This window comes from Phyllostomus hastatus, unplaced genomic scaffold (genome assembly GCF_019186645.2).
Source record: "Phyllostomus hastatus isolate PE091 unplaced genomic scaffold, TTU_PhHast_1.1 phas_scaffold_193, whole genome shotgun sequence".
In the NCBI taxonomy this organism is placed as follows: domain Eukaryota; kingdom Metazoa; phylum Chordata; class Mammalia; order Chiroptera; family Phyllostomidae; genus Phyllostomus; species Phyllostomus hastatus.
In genome coordinates this window covers 12,923,501-12,938,439 of record NW_025334015.1, presented here as the reverse complement: position 1 = coordinate 12,938,439, position 14,939 = coordinate 12,923,501, and the positions used below count along the sequence as shown (strand labels likewise).

General features: G+C 50.0%; 2 protein-coding genes across 4 annotated transcripts; one reads left to right on the top strand and one right to left on the bottom strand.

The window, feature by feature from the left end:
- Positions 1–518: 518 nt before the first annotated feature.
- Positions 519–1,601, bottom strand: PATE2 (prostate and testis expressed 2). The gene is made up of 3 exons (XM_045860201.1): positions 1,581–1,601; positions 980–1,214; positions 519–655 (listed from the first exon to the last, which is right to left on the bottom strand). Exons 1-3 carry the CDS (start codon positions 1,599–1,601, stop codon positions 519–521), a joined length of 393 nt encoding a protein of 130 aa, XP_045716157.1.
- A 3,760-nt stretch (positions 1,602–5,361) lies between these two features.
- Positions 5,362–9,696, top strand: PATE3 (prostate and testis expressed 3). Of its 3 annotated transcripts, none has more exons than XM_045860326.1 (5): positions 5,362–5,576; positions 6,789–6,914; positions 7,437–7,562; positions 7,764–7,865; positions 9,593–9,696. In XM_045860326.1, the coding sequence occupies exons 1-4, from the start codon at positions 5,528–5,530 to the stop codon at positions 7,835–7,837; spliced, it is 375 nt and encodes a 124-aa protein (XP_045716282.1). In that variant the 5' UTR covers positions 5,362–5,527; the 3' UTR covers positions 7,838–7,865; positions 9,593–9,696. The 3 variants fall into 3 exon arrangements, with proteins under 3 accessions (XP_045716282.1, XP_045716281.1, XP_045716280.1); XM_045860325.1 differs by having other exon boundaries at positions 8,590–9,670; XM_045860324.1 differs by lacking the exon at positions 9,593–9,696 and having other exon boundaries at positions 7,764–8,039.
- Positions 9,697–14,939: the final 5,243 nt, after the last annotated feature.

The window sequence follows — 14,939 nt, the reverse complement described above, 5'->3', positions numbered from 1 at the left end:
AGTGTTTCACAAAGTTTATGTATCTATGTTAACAGGCTGAAGGGGGTCATTCTCCTGCTCACATCAAAGCCCAATAAGCCATGGACAGGGGCGATCAGGACTAATAAACAAAAAAAATCCCAAGCAGAGGATGAGGATAAAGTATGGTCACAGAAATCTTAGTAGTACTTGGGATTATTTTTGGCCCAAGTCTTTGCATTTCCATATAGTAGATAATTAGAAAAAAAATTACACCCAACCCTGTTCATGGCATCACCAGCATAAGGAACCCAAACCCCCCTGCCAGGCGTGAGCTACAAAGATTTGCAAAAATGCAGTCTCAGGCTCTGCCATCAAGGAGCCTCAGCCACCCCCCACCACCACCTCTTCCCACCGCCACTTTCTTCACTGCCAGCTGGTTGGCTCTCTCCCCACCATTGTTAGGGTAGGAGAGCAAAATACAGGTTTGGGGGCAGGTGTGAAGGGGACGTTGAGCAGAAGAATGAATCAATGACCCAAACTCCAGGAGAGAGGCGGAGCTAGGATCCAATGGGGATGTTGCAATAGTTACTGTGTTTGCAACAGACCAGCTGTCTCCTCAGGTCAAAACCCAGGATGTTGATGTCCTCACAGTTGGCCATACACGACAGTTTTGAATAATAGTATAAACTCCGCCCTAAGGAGGGAAAAGAATGGGAATCCTGCTGGGGTGACTGTCTCCCCCACCGGTTTTCAGAGCCTCACTAATTTGGCTCTGGGCCCTTTGGAGCTGCAGAGCTGAGTCCACGGATTTCTGACCCCAGGGTGGACTTTGTCCCCCCACCAGTGACGCACCTCAGCCAGCCCTTCACTCGATGTTGCCTTGAGGGAAATGTTGCCATGCCCTGTGGGGGGCCACCTGTCCTGATCCAGCCCACTCACATGCTCTGCGGGCACAGGGGCGGCCTTGTCCCTGAGAGAAGGAGGGTGCAGGTCTGGGCCTGTCTGCACCCCACGCTACCTTTTATCGTGAGGACGTAAATGTTCTCGGTGGCGCAGGACTGCTGGGGCCCCAGGTTGCAGGACCTCATGCCGTCGTAGCACAGCCCCAGGTGGTACCTTGTACACTCATAGCAGAAGACCGTAGGCTCTGCCGACACAGAAAGACCCGCTTCACGCGTGTGCTCTGGAGAGGCTTCCACGCCCCGCACGCGGCCCACCGAAGCCGCACCCTGCTGGGCAGAGCCCGTGTGTGTCTGTGGGACCGGGCTGAAGGCCGTGAGCTCCTCCCCAGCAGTTTCCTCTTGCCGACTGGCTCCTAATCTTTCTCCTTTGATGATCTCATGAAGGACGACAGGTACACACATAAATCAAAGGTTGTGTATGGCTGCTGAGGGTCGGAGTTCCTGCAAAACTAATCTACGGACCCCCAAGTCACTAGCCCCTTGTATGGCCAAAATTAACACGGTTTTTGGTAAGTAGTAGGGAAAGGGGAGAAACAGGGGATTTGCGCTTCCTGACTACAAGAAACGGACTCCTTGGGGCTGGGAGAACACAAGGCCCCCAGGATTCTGCAGGGGCAACGGAGGCTAGCCCACCCTGAAGCTGGAGGGGATGCCTACCAAGCACTGGACGCCGGGCATGGTCCTACCTGTCAAGTGTTCTCGAAAATTCCCTGTGAAAGGAAGAAAAAATCCTTCTTCTCGTAATCCTTCATTTATCTGCCAAGCCCCAAATCCCCAAAGCCAACTTTGGAAATGTCTTCTCCCCGAGATGTGCCCACCTCCTAACCAACAGGCAGCTCCTCCTCTGTCTCTGAGACTTACCATTACTTGTCCAGACCAGAGAGGCTATGCCCAGCAGAAACAGAAGGGACATCCTGGGACCTGGGTCGCGTGCACTTTGCTGAGGAGGGAGCTCGTCAGTCCTCCAGGCATCTGTCCTTGGGCTACTCATCTAAACTAGGAAACCTTAAAATTTCAGGGACAGACAGTTCCTAGTGTTCCGAGAACCAGACCGCCCACCAGAATCTCACCACCTCTAGACGACTACACCTTAAATTCTCTTCAGTGATGAGCCCATGTACAGGTATATGCAATGTCGTGTAGCTAAGCTTTGAGCTCTGCAAGGAGAGTGGACTTTCTCTTTCACATTTTAACCTTTTGGGTAGATCAGGACAGGGTTTGGACGCCTGAGTTCCTTGTAGCTCTTTTCACAAATCTAGTCACTGTCTTCAGAATAATCTCTGATTTTTCTTCGTCTCACCTAGGCTGAGACTTGGAAAAGAAAACCAGGGATTGCAGGTGGTGTCTCCAGGTGGGGGCAGCCCTGGCGGGCTCCTCCTGTGGTGCAGGGAATGGGGGTTTCAGGGAAAAGGTGAGCGGAGGTGACATGTGTCTGCTTTGCCTTCAGGTGACTGATTTTGTAATTAAAATAATTACAGAACACGTACCAAAGGCCAATATCACAGGAAGGGGAGATAAGCAAACCAGGACACAAACAGGAGGTCTCCCGGGTGTCAGAGCCCCGTGTTAGAGACCACGGTTGTGGGTGGGGGCGAAGGGGGGCCATTCCATGGGACTGCCCAACCAGGACGCTCCTCTGCGGGGGTGGGGTGGGAGGGTGCTGGGTAGGACTTTTGTCTTTTTATCCTTACCTGTGGACATTATTATTTTCATTGTTTTTAGAGATAAAGGAAGGGAGAGGAAGACAGAGAGAGAGAGGAGAGGGAGAGTAGGGGGGAGGGAGAAACATCGGTTCTTTGGTTTTGTTCTTTCCTGTTCTTTCCACCAGCATTCAGAGGTGTGAGGGGCTCTATGCGAACTCCAGGTGACTTCCTTGGCCCCCACCAGAAGGTACCACCCATCAGATTTTTTAAGGACCCTTATCTCTCACTCTACGCTCTGTGCGCGCATGCGCACACGTGTGCACACAGACACACACACACACTAGGAAGCCATGCCTGCCCCCTGGGAACCCAGGAACACAGTGGCCCGACCCTGACTCCATGCCAAGGTCCATCCCCCCAAGACAAAGGGCAGAATTGAGACGCTCAAGGCAAGAGTTGCTCACGTGTGCTATCACCAAGATCTCAGTTGCCCACCCCGTGCCAAGACAGACCAGGGTCACAAGGACACAGTGTTCTGCTTTCATCTCTACACAGCAGTGGCATCTCAGCCGCATGGCGGCCTTCTGGCCATGGGGGTGCATTAACCAGGGTGCTGGGCCCCACAGACTTTGTCTGTGGGGTCGTGGAGAGGGTGTCTGCTGAGAGCGATACTTTCATTCATTCACATCTTCGTTCAGGCCACCACCGTGTGCTAGGCAGAGTGCCAGGCACAGAACTTGGTAGCCATCCTCGTGATTGACATCCTAGACCCATAGGATGTCAAAGTTGTCAGGGAGCATAAACATGGTCCAACTCTCTCCTCACAGACACACGGCTCGGCAAGGACGCCATGGGCTGCACAGTCATCCAGCACAGGTCTGCAGATCCCGAGAAAAGGCGATTTCTAGCACACCACACTCCTCTAGGAGCAGGCTCCTGTTCTCTCCCACTCCGTGCTAGATGAAGAAAGAAACTGTTCTTACAAGAAACTTGGGTGGATGCATTTCTATAAGGGAATGGGGAGTGGGTCAGAGGACCCCGATGTTTGGGTGGAGTGACGGAATCCCAGGATGTTAACTGGAAGTACAGCCGACCCTCGCTATATCGCGACTCAGTTACCGCGGCCTCGCTCTATCGAGGGTTCCAGTGAAGCCGCAATCAGTGAATGGAGCTGTACTGAGGGGCGGCTGTACACTTCACTGGTGAGTCCCCAGACAGAAGTTTATACGTTGTTAAAATTACGTAGGTTTAGAGTGAGAAAGTGTTTAAGAGCATACGAAGTGTTTGTAAGAGTGTGGGAAAGGTGAATAAGATGGGGTTTAGGGAGCCCTGGGAAAGGTTCAGTGGGAAAGGTTTATGGGAGTGTGGGAGGAGTTTATAAAGCCTTAAAGTATATACAAATAATACAATAAATATAACGCTGCTACTTCCCGATTTCCACCTATCTCGGGGGTCTCTGGAATGTAACTCCCGAGATAGGTGAGGGATCACCTTAATCCAGTCGAAGGGAAACTCAGAACTCAACCGGCCCTTCAGAAAGCACCTGCCACGGGGAACTCAACGGAAGAAGAGATATCGTGCAAACCTGTTGCGGTTTCCTAGGATGTCTGTTTCTGGAGCTGTGATCCTGGAGCCGCTGTCCTTAAACACACCAAGGGGAGGAACACTGATCATCTTGTAAACCCAAGCCTCCAAGGGTCAGGCCTTTGCCCTCGTGACAAGCCTCAGGGAAGTCCCGAAAAGCTCCATGCAGTTTGTGGCATCCTCACTGCAAACACCGCCGAGAACGGAAAAGGCTGCACCATCTTGCCCTCCAGGTCGAGACTCGATTGGCTTCAGAAGCCCTCCTGTCTCCGTCTTGTGGCTCTCTTCCTAGGCAAGGATGTTTGTCAATTTTCTAGCATTTGACCCGAGCCTTTATTTCACGTGATCTGTGTCCCATGTCCCCAAAGGTCAGATAGGGCGTGTTTTATGCAAGGCATTATTCCCACAAGTAAAGAACACGTGGTTGAATCTGCTGAGTATGGAGGAGTCTTAGCATCCCTAGTGCAGGTGCCACCAGCTCACCGACGGGCGAGGGAGGTTTAGAATGCCAGCCCCGGCCAGTTTCCCGGAGACTCACCCAGGGCGAACCTTAACCAAGTTCCCTTCGGTGCGGAATGCTCACCTACATCATGGGCAAAACTGGCCAGGTGCACAACATCAATGTGCTAGAGGTCGGGTTGTGGGATACGTCCCAGGGGGACTTTCACAGCCTTACAAAGTGAATAGTCCCTGGGCTGGGAGGCTGGATTTCTGGTCAAGGGAAAGAGTTCTGGGCCGGGAATCAGCAGCCCTGGTGCAGTCCCTGTTGGGTCATAGATTATAGGTCTTGCCATCTCCTCCACCCTCCTGTTCCTCACCCACAAGGTAAGGAGTTAGGGGAGCTGGTCTGAGCTGCTCATCGCCCTGTTCTCCCGCGGAGCCCTGCGTCCAGCCGCGCAGCGCTCCGTGCGCGTGTGTGTCGAGTGTGCGGATGAATCCCCGAGAGGCGTGCCTCAGCATGGGGAGAGCGCAGCCTCTCGCGGCAGATGGTCTTGCTCCGAGCACCTGCACCGTCGGTCGGCAGAGGTGTGTCCTGAGTGAGATACGAAACCTCTCCAAGACCCGGTTGCCCGCTGTGGGAAATTGGAACAAGAATTGTAATATCGTGGCTGTAATACTAATTGTAACCACTAGGATGAACCCCAAAGGCAGCCTAGTGTAAAGGCCAGCATTTATCTCTCAGCCCTCATTGTTCTGTGCTGGGGCGGAGAGAAGCCAGCTTGAGCTCCCAGGGGAAGCCTCGTGTGATTGGCTGGCTGCCTTGCCCATAAATGACCCCTGCCCTGCCCTGCAGACAGTCTCCTGCCTGTTGCCTAAGGACCCGGACTTGCTGACCCCGGCTTCTTTCCTCCCTGGGCAAGCGACTTCTGCGTCAGGATGGACAGACACGTCCTGTTGGTCTTCTTCCTGTTCTGCTGCTTTGCGGGTGAGTCACGGAGCTGAGGAGTGGGCTCCAGAGATGGGTTTAGGGAGCCCCAGGAATCTTCACCTGTGTAACAGGGACCCAGGCAGGGCTGAGCCTGGACTACATTTAAGGGAGGGGAAGTGAGCCTTCGAAGCCAGCCCTTTGCCTTCCTGGCCAGCTTCCTGCCCTTTCCACGGTCTGCCAACACTCTCGGCAGGGGCTGGGGCCTCTGCAGCCGCCCCTTCTCACTGCCTCCCTCCCCCCCCTTTCCCTACCATTCCCCACAATCTGAAATCCCGACAGGGTTTTCCCTGGGACGCACTTTCCATTTGGAAGTCTGTATGCATATGTTCGGGGAGCCGGTCACAGTCTAGGAAATAATTTTGCTGGACAATGGTCTTTGCTATCCTTGTCAGGGACCTTCTATTAAAATGCAAAGAAGTGATTTCAGGAGAGCAAATACTACGCACTCTGAGTCAATCAGATAGAAGAACCACGGCTCAGTCACTGCCTCTAGTGCGCTGTGCTTTCAGCTGCTCACCTGCGAAGCCGGGACACACCCACTCACAAGGCTTCTGTGGGCCAGCTACAGACTAAGGGAACGTGGCCCCAGTGAGACGCTCAATCCACGCAGCTGTGTCTTCTCACGTGGGTGCACCGAGAGAGGTGTTTCCAAAGAATCAAGCCTCTACCTTGTTGAGCTCCCCAGTGTCAGGTAAAGTGTCCCAGCCTGTGCTGTCATTCCCGAGGCCTTCCCAAGGATTCAGGCTGGATTTCAGAATAGCAACTTCTACCACCTAAGGACCTCTGAGCAGCGAAGGTCAGAAACCCCGTCATGGGAACACTGGCTTGGGAAAACTGCCGTGCAGCACTCACTCGCAGCCTCTCGCTCCTGCCAGCCCGTCTGCAGTGCTGCTGAACAGGCCAGGGTGGCGTTCATGAGCCCGTGCTTACACTGGAAAACCAAGGCCATGAAGGCTAGATCTTTGCTCAGTTACCCAGAAGAAATGGCTTCAGTTGGGGCCAGAATCCTTTCCCTCTCCTGAAAGCATTTCTCTGGGGTGTGGAGTTGGCGATGACCAGACCCCCACCACTGGGTCCTCCTCCACTGCCTGCCACCCCCGCACCACCCGCCCTCTGCCCCCAGACCTGCCCTCTGCCTCAGACCTGCGTCTGTGCAGCCCCCTGCCAGCCTGTGCATCCCTGGCCTCACGCCAGCCCTGTGGTCTCCAGCAGGGACAGCGCTCAAGTGCATAACCTGCCACCTTCACCTGACCTCAGATCGCTGTAGAAGTGGCTTTGGCGTTTGTGTTGCTAAGGAGGAAGAGAAGTGTATGACTTTAAAGGTCTACAACTTCGGTAAGCCAGAGGGCCAGGGTGGGGGGTGCGATGAGATCCTTAGAACATTTTCAGGAGAGTGCTTCAGCAGTTTTACAGCCCAGACTAAAGCCCGTCCAGGAGAGGGACCGAGGTGCAGAATGCACCCAGCACAGGTGCTGGTGGGTGCAGACAGAAGGGAATCAGGGAAAATGTGACAGGGGGAGAGAAGGCGGGGTTTCCACATTCCCCAGAAAACTGGCCAATGGAACTGCAGCTCTGCAGACACCAAAGCGCTGGCTGCTGATCTTCTGGCAGGGAAAGCAGTGAAGCCGCTGGGCAGAGAGCCCAGGCCTGTGAGGGACCTCAGGCCAACAGCCGCTGCCAGAGCCGGTGATGTCGGCGCCACCTGCTGGGGCCTCCCGGAGAAGTCTGAGCTGGACAGGGTCCTGAAACCTGCCCTGGGGCCTGGCTACATTCTCCCCGACTGGGCAGATGCCGGGTTTGACTTGTCTGCAGAGAACCGTGTCACTGACTTACTGCCGCGGCTGCTCCTTCCTCCAGGACGGAAACACCTGCTGTCCTACATGGTGTGCCAGAGGTTCTGCAGAGCCATGAAGTTCCTGCACCACGGTCGGTATTTCGTCTACGAGTGCTGCGACCAGAATTACTGCAACTTCAAACTGGGAGGTGCGTGCCATCCTCAGGGCTCCCTCCAGAGTGTCACTGATGCTTCTCCTCCTTGGCCCTCTGCCTGCCCCTGGTCCTTGCATGGCCACTCTGGTAGTAGCCCCGCTCCCTCGTGCATTCCTTCCTGGTCACCCCCCACCCCACTGGGCTCCTTTGTTGGTGGGAGGGGAAGGATTCTCCACAGCAGGTCCCCCCTTGCAGGAACTGGCGCGACCACACTCCAAGGAGGCGACCCCGAGAGGCCCAGTGCAGAAACATTGACAGGACTATTCTAGAACCTTGTGATTCGCTTGGATCGTTGAGGTAAACGAGAACTCCCTCAGCTAAAAATTCACAAGTGTTTATTTTTCTGTAAAACATGAATTTATTTTTACTCGAGTGAAGCAAGAAATAGGAACACCTTGGATGGGGGACCCTCACGATTTTCCTCTATGGACACGACATTATTTTTCCCAGTGGATATTGTCCACTGCAGACTCAGGCATGATTTCCTCGGCCTTGACAAAGGATATCCACCCCCCAGTGTCAGTGGGACACGGCAGATTAGGGCTTTCCTGCTTCTGTGGCCTTCCTTGCTCACACATGGCTGTGGGGAGAAGGACCAGTGCAAAGCCCTTGGTCCGGTCAAGGTAGCACACAGTGTCTAAAACAGAGCGGGGTCACTTATGCCAACTAATGTGGCTGTCAATCAGCCATGTTACTTTGGTTCAAGAGGAAAATGACCTAGGTCAGAGCAGACGCGTCTGGAGAGGAGACATATGTGCCCAGGTGTTCAGAGCAGCCGCGTCTGCAGAGCGGGACCACCCATGCATAGGCTGCTGGGGAAATTCCCCCCCTGCCAGCCAGGCTGTCAAGCAAGCAGAACAGCCGTGTACCACCCATGGGCTCCTGGGCAAATTCCACCCCTGGCCTCAGGGGTGTCAAGGCATTTATGGAAAGGGCCCGGAAGGGTGGAGTTCACCACTCTCAAGGTATAACCCAGGCAGGCTCCAGACCACTGCTGAGACAGCGGAGCTCCACACCCCAGGTGCTGCCCCGCGCCACACTGGTCTCCCTTGGCATCAGCCCCTGGAGGCTCTGCCCTGCTGGACTGAGGACTCACCTGCCCCACTGCCCACCTGGCTCCGGAGATGTTTCCTTGCATGACGCTGACGACTCCCGTGCTGACTCCCAGACCTGCAGATGGAGATTCTGGGACTCGGGCTCATCATCCCCCATTGATTGCTGTGTGTGTGTGTATGAGATATTTCTCTTTGACTGTTCAAGTGTGAGAACGATAAGAATGTGAGATGTTCTGCTTTGGGTGAACCTGCATTCAGTGAAAGCTGAGTGAAGAGCATAGTTACTGTGTGTGACTGTTGCCTGTTCCTTGGCACCGGGCTGCTCAGCAGGCAGTGAGCTGAGCAGTCTCCTGGTCGACTCACAGGAAAGACGACACCAGGAAGAAGACACTCGTGACAGCGGCCCTTGCCAGCTTGTCAGGGTGTGCACCCCACACTCATCGCTCCTCTCCTTTCTCCCTCCTCCTCGCCTCATCTTTCTCCATTCCCCTTTTCCTTGACATCCACGTCCACTGTTACCTCCCCAGCACCCATGCCGTTGCTGTCCAAATTCTCCCTCTTCTGAATACTCTAGCCCCTTTATTGATACTTTAAAAATAATCCTCACCCAAGTTTATGTTTATTGGTTTGAGAGAGAGAAGAAGGGAGAGAGAAATGTTGATGTGGGAGAGAAACAGTCATTGGTGCCTGCTGTACGCACCCCAGCCGGGGACGGAACATGCACCTGAGGTTTGGGCCCCAACTGGGAATCAAACCTGTGACCTTGTGGTGCACAGGACGATGCTCCAACCACTTGAGCCACCTGGCCAAGGCTGGATGCTTTTCTTGACACTCTCTTCTAATAATTTGTCTAATTTGCCCCAGCCAGTTATAAACCGCAGCAAGAGCAGGGACCAGGACTTACTCATCTCTGCTGTTTAACTGGACACCCAGTGAAACTGATGGACTTTTTCTCTTGCGTCTCTTTAGTCCGCAGCAGTAACAAGGCCTTGGTGCTTCCTCTAGCTGCATCCACTATGTCCAGTGTACCGGGAATGGTAACTCCTACTTTGTACCCGGTGAAGAACGTTCACTCCGGGTGTCATATACCACGTGCTTTCCTCAGAGTTCTTGTTTAACAAACCCTCCAGTATTTAAATATCTTAACCAAAAATTGTTTTTTGATGGGATTCTTCAAAAAACTCGCTAGCTATCTTTACTTCAGAATTGATCGTCGATACCCTCATCGTGCCAAGGTCTTATAAAGGAAACCTGCTCATCTGGGGAGGGCCATCTGACGCTGCTGGGAGTGGCTGAAGGCTCGCGCTTCCCGGATTTAACGATGTCGAGCTGATCGCGTGGGTTTTTCTCAGATTCCACTTCACAAGGGAAACTCTCCCTTCAGTCTCTCGCCTCGCAGGGTTGGCCTCCCTGATCATGAGAAACTAGGTCCATTACTTATTATGAGTAGGAATATAGTAACTTCACCTTCTTGATTAAAGTACAAATCCCACACAATAAAATCATCTGTTGGAAGTATGCGATTTGACGTGATTTGACAAATGTGCAAACCTGTAGAACCAGCACTCTAATTAAAGTATAGAACACGTGCATCAGCCCCGGAAGTTTCTTCAGGCAGCCATCCACTCCCCAGGTGTCCTTTCAACGTATATCACCATGGGATAATTTCACGCATTCTTAAACCTACTATAAATAAAATGATACAGAAAGTACTCTCTTGAGACTGGTTTCTATTATTCACCATGACATTTTAATATTATCTTTTTGTATTTTTTCTTTTTTTAAAGATTTTCACTTTTTAAATATTTTATTTATTTATATTTAGGGTGGGAAGGGAGGGAGAAAGAGAGAGAGAGAAACATCAATGTGCGGTTGCTGGGGGTCATGGCCTGCAACCCAGGCATGTACCCTGACTGGGAATCGAACCTGCGACACTTTGGTTCTCAGCCCGCCCTGAACCCACTGAGTCATGCCAGCCAGGTTCACCATAACATTTTAAAGATTAACGCAGGTTTTTTCTTATACCACAAGGTGGATCTTTTTTTCCACTCTATACATACACTACAATTTATTAAATTAATTTGCCTGTTGAGGGACATCAAGCTCTGTCCAGGTTTGGGCTCTAGTGAGCAAAGCTACCATAGAATTCTTATATAAACTTTTGGTGGACATATACACTCCTTTCTGTTGGGTAGGTAATGAAAAGTAAAAGTTAAGAGTCATGAGGACAGCGTACGCAAAACTCTGAACAAAACTGTGAAGTCGTTGGCCGAAGTGGTGGGGCTGGTTTGTAGCCGCCCCTGTGCTCTGCAGGAGTCCACCTCCCCGCCACTTCCCCGCGCCAGTGGTTGCTGGTCACTGGAGTTTCAGCTGGGCCAGTGGGCGTGAAGGGCATATTGCATTTTCCAAATAATTAATGAAGGCTAGCCACTTTTTATGCCCCCAAGTTAGAAAATCATTCACCCATGACTTCTAATATGTATACACATGAAAATGACCATTTAGATTCTCCATTTGGAATTGATCTTTGTAAGAAATTGATGCAATTCAATCTATTCCTCTATGGCTACTTGATTAGCCCAACATTTATTGAAAAGTTTCCGTTTTTCTCAGCTAATTTGAGATGGATCTTACATAACACACTGAGTTTTCATTAGCACTTCTCTCCAATTCTGGGTCCTCTACTCAGTTGCATTTTTCTCCCCATTGCCTCTACTTCACGACACACACACACACACACACACACACACACACACACATTCAAAGGGGACTGTAGGCTGGAGGTGAAGATGAAAACGATAACATTTCTAAAAGACAGCATAGTATGCTTTTATGACTTGGGAATAAGAAAGGTTAGTTACCTGTGATGTGCAAAGCAAAAGCATTTTTAAAAATTCATAAGTTTCATGTCATTCAGTTAACACTGTTCGTGTTGGGAACCGCCCTGACTGGTATCAGAGGCTGAAACCCCCGCCTAGGCTAAAGCTAAGGGAACGCCCTTGGAACCGTGAGCCAGCAAGGAGACAAAAGCTTATCTCCCTGTCAGGAATGCTGCTTCTGCTGCTTTATTCATGACTGAACCCCCAAAAGCTTGGTCGGTTAGCCAAAGATGGGTAAGATTCCCCACGGGGGGAACGACCTAAGCCAGGCACGATCACTTTTGGGAGGCCCCCCCCAAAAGAAGGACTTGGGGGGCTGCAGCAAAAGGGTGTGATGGACCCTCGCTCCTCGGCTCTGACATAGCCTGAGTTCTCAGCGTCTGGAAGAAAATCTCCTTATCTCTCAGTTGCCTTAGTTCCCTTGCTCCACCTAAGCCTGAAACAATGACAGGGTGGTACAGCTCGGTACTGAGAAGTGCGGACTTCCCAGGGTGATCAGGCCTAAGAAAGAACATGTAAATTACTGTGAAACCTTCTTTGTTTAGAATGCTCTCAGTTGAATGAGAAGGGTCTTAGGAGGAAGTTAGTTTGTTCCTCAGTCTTACAGCTCTTTGACCCCCAACTCAATAGACCGGCAGAGTTCTTTGTTTTCTATAGTTCCTTACTTCCCCCTAATGAGTACTGTATTTTACCTGAATTATTATGCAAAATGAGCCTAATAAAAGCAGGTATGGACGGTAAATCAGCGCGCTCCCCACTGGGGGGGTGGCCATTTCGTCCCTACTTCCCCACAGAAACTAGTTTGTCTCTGTGCATGTGTTGTTTTTTCTCGCGTGTTTATCGTCGAGCCATCCACAGTGTTCCATGGTCACTGCTGGCCGGTGACCCACGCGCAACATGTTCGTTCTTCAGCAGCACGACTAAGAGAGTGGAAACCCCGGTGAAGGCGTGGGCAAGACATCTCTAGTACTCACATCCCACACGGAACTTGTTGCCGGAACACACATATCATTTTTCACCCTTCCTAGACAGACAGAGTGGAAGGAATTTGTCACCTACCTTACAAGAAACACTGAAAGGAGGTATTCCAGCTGAAATGGAATGATGTAATCAATGACAGGAAAGCAGACAGAAATACGTCACGGACTGAGACAGGCCAATATCCCGTCAGACTAGAGATCTGATAGGATGGCGTGTTTGTCACGTAACTGTGGTGCCGAGGTCCAAGGACACAGCACTAAATATAATTGTAGCTACTATAACTTGTTCATAAATAAGCAATAGAAAAAAGGCGCACGATGACATCAAAATATAAAAAGGGGAATAAGAAAAGGGCGAGGCTTTTGTAGATGGTCACAGTTTTGTTACAGACAGCTCAAACTGGACCACTTTATCTGTGAGATATCTTACATTAGACTCCTGGTGCACACAAAGCGAAAACCCAGAGGAGACGCACAGGAGACAGAGAAGGGGGAGGCAGAGCCAGGCACCGTGGGAACCACCAGTGTGCAAAAGGTAGGCAGGAACACGGGGCGAAAGAAACAATATAAATGCAAAACAACTAGAAAGCAATTGAGTGGCCTGAGTCCTTATATCCATAGGATCTCTATATGTAAATGGATTGAATTCACCAGTGAGAAGACACAGAGGGATGGAACGGCTAAAACAGAAGACGCCATGTTCGCTGCCTGCCAGAGATTCACTTCGGTTTCATAGACACACAGGTGAGGAGATGGAGAAAGACATTCTGTGCAAGTGGAGACCAAAATGGACTTTGAGCCACACACTGGAACAAGAGACAAGGTCAATATGTAATGATAAGGGGGCCCATTTATCAAGAAGAGGAAACCAGCATTCTGACCACAATGCTATGAAACCAGAAATCAATAAGAAGATGAAAACGGAAATCTGAAAATATGTGGAAATTAAAAAAAAACACCAAAACACTCCAGAATAACCAATGACACTACGAAGGCATCAAAAAAATAAACAAAATATAGCTATTTACGTTTTAAAAAATTACAGTTGAACAACTGTATTTGAACAACAATAAAATAATTTAAATAAAAATTACAGTTGGAGCACAATATTATATTAGTTTCAGGCATAGAACCCTGTAATTAGACTTTTATGTAATCATGAAGTAATCACCCTGATAAATCATCCCAACAAATCACCCCCATCTGACACCCTCCATGGTGATCACAATATTGGAGACTGTACTCCCTATTCTGTACTGTACATCCCCGTGACTACTTAGTGACTGGCCAGCTGTACTCCTGACTCCCTTCACCTTCCCTAGCCCTGCCCCTCATCGCTCTCCCATCTGGCAACTGTGGAGACGTTCTCTGTATCTGTGAGTCTGCTTCTGTTCTGCTTGTTTGTTTACTTTGTTGTTTAGATTCCATATATAAGTAAAATCATCGGGCATTAAACAACAAAAAATATCTTGAACAACCCAAAATGGAAACACAAAGGAAAAAGGAAAATAATGACATCAAAAATACCACAACCTCGGGGACGCTGCCAGTGTGGTCCCGACACGGAGGTTTATAGCCGTGAAGGCATATGTGAAGAAATAGAAGGATCTCAACAATCAAGCTAGTTTTGCACCTCAATAAATTAGGGGGAAAAAACTGAGCCCAAAGTGAGGAGAAGCGAGGAAATAAGAAAGAACAGAGTGAAAATAAATAGAAACAATCAAAAGAATTAGAAAAATGCATGAAACCAAGTGCTGGTTTTTCAAATACATAAACAAAATGGACAAATATCAGCTAGACTAAGAAAAAAAGAGAAGACTAAAATCACGAAATCATATGTAAAAGAGGCGAGAGACATTACAGCTGATAACAAAAATAGTAAAGATCACAAGAGACTACCAAGAACAATTAGATGCCAACCTGTTGGTTAACTTAGAAGACATGGATCAGTTCCTGGAAACATACATTCTACCAAGACTGAGTCAGGAAGAGAGAGAGAATCTGAACAAACCAAGCACAGGTAAGGGCATTCAATCAATAATCAAAAACTTCCCAACACAGAAAACCCCAGGACCACCAGGTGGCTTCGCTGGCAAAGTTGACCAAACATTTTAAGAATTCCTGCCAATCCTTTTCATACTCTTCCAAAAACTTAAAGAGGAAGGAACCCTTCCAAACTCAGTTTGTAAGTCATTACCCTGATTCAAAGCCAGACGAGGGCACTACAAGAACACAACACGGGACTGATATCCCTGATCAATACAGAGGCAGAAATTCCCAACAGAATGCTAGCAAACTGAATTCAATGACACTCTGCAACGATGATGCATCGTGACCAAATTGCACTCGTCTCTGGGATGCAAGGGTGGTGAAACAGATGCACATCCATGAATGACATAGATGACATTAATGCTAGGAAAGATAAAAATCATAGAATCATCCCATGAGATGCAGAAA

What these genes read in the sequence shown, in the direction of transcription:
- PATE2 (XM_045860201.1), bottom strand. Translation starts at nt 1,601, where the DNA reads ATGCCCGGCGTCCAGTGCTTG. An exon ending in TGCCCGGCGTCCAGTGCTTG is followed by an intron (nt 1,215 to 1,580) that starts GTAGGCATCCCC and finishes CCGGTCCCACAG; the next exon opens with ACACACACGGGCTCTGCCCA. An exon ending in TTACGTCCTCACGATAAAAG is followed by an intron (nt 656 to 979) that starts GTAGCGTGGGGT and finishes TTCCCTCCTTAG; the next exon opens with GGCGGAGTTTATACTATTAT.
- PATE3 (XM_045860326.1), top strand. Translation starts at nt 5,528, where the DNA reads ATGGACAGACACGTCCTGTTGGTCTTCTTCCTGTTCTGCTGCTTTGCG. An exon ending in TTTAAAGGTCTACAACTTCG is followed by an intron (nt 6,915 to 7,436) that starts GTAAGCCAGAGG and finishes TCCTTCCTCCAG; the next exon opens with GACGGAAACACCTGCTGTCC. An exon ending in CTGCAACTTCAAACTGGGAG is followed by an intron (nt 7,563 to 7,763) that starts GTGCGTGCCATC and finishes CCCCCCTTGCAG; the next exon opens with GAACTGGCGCGACCACACTC.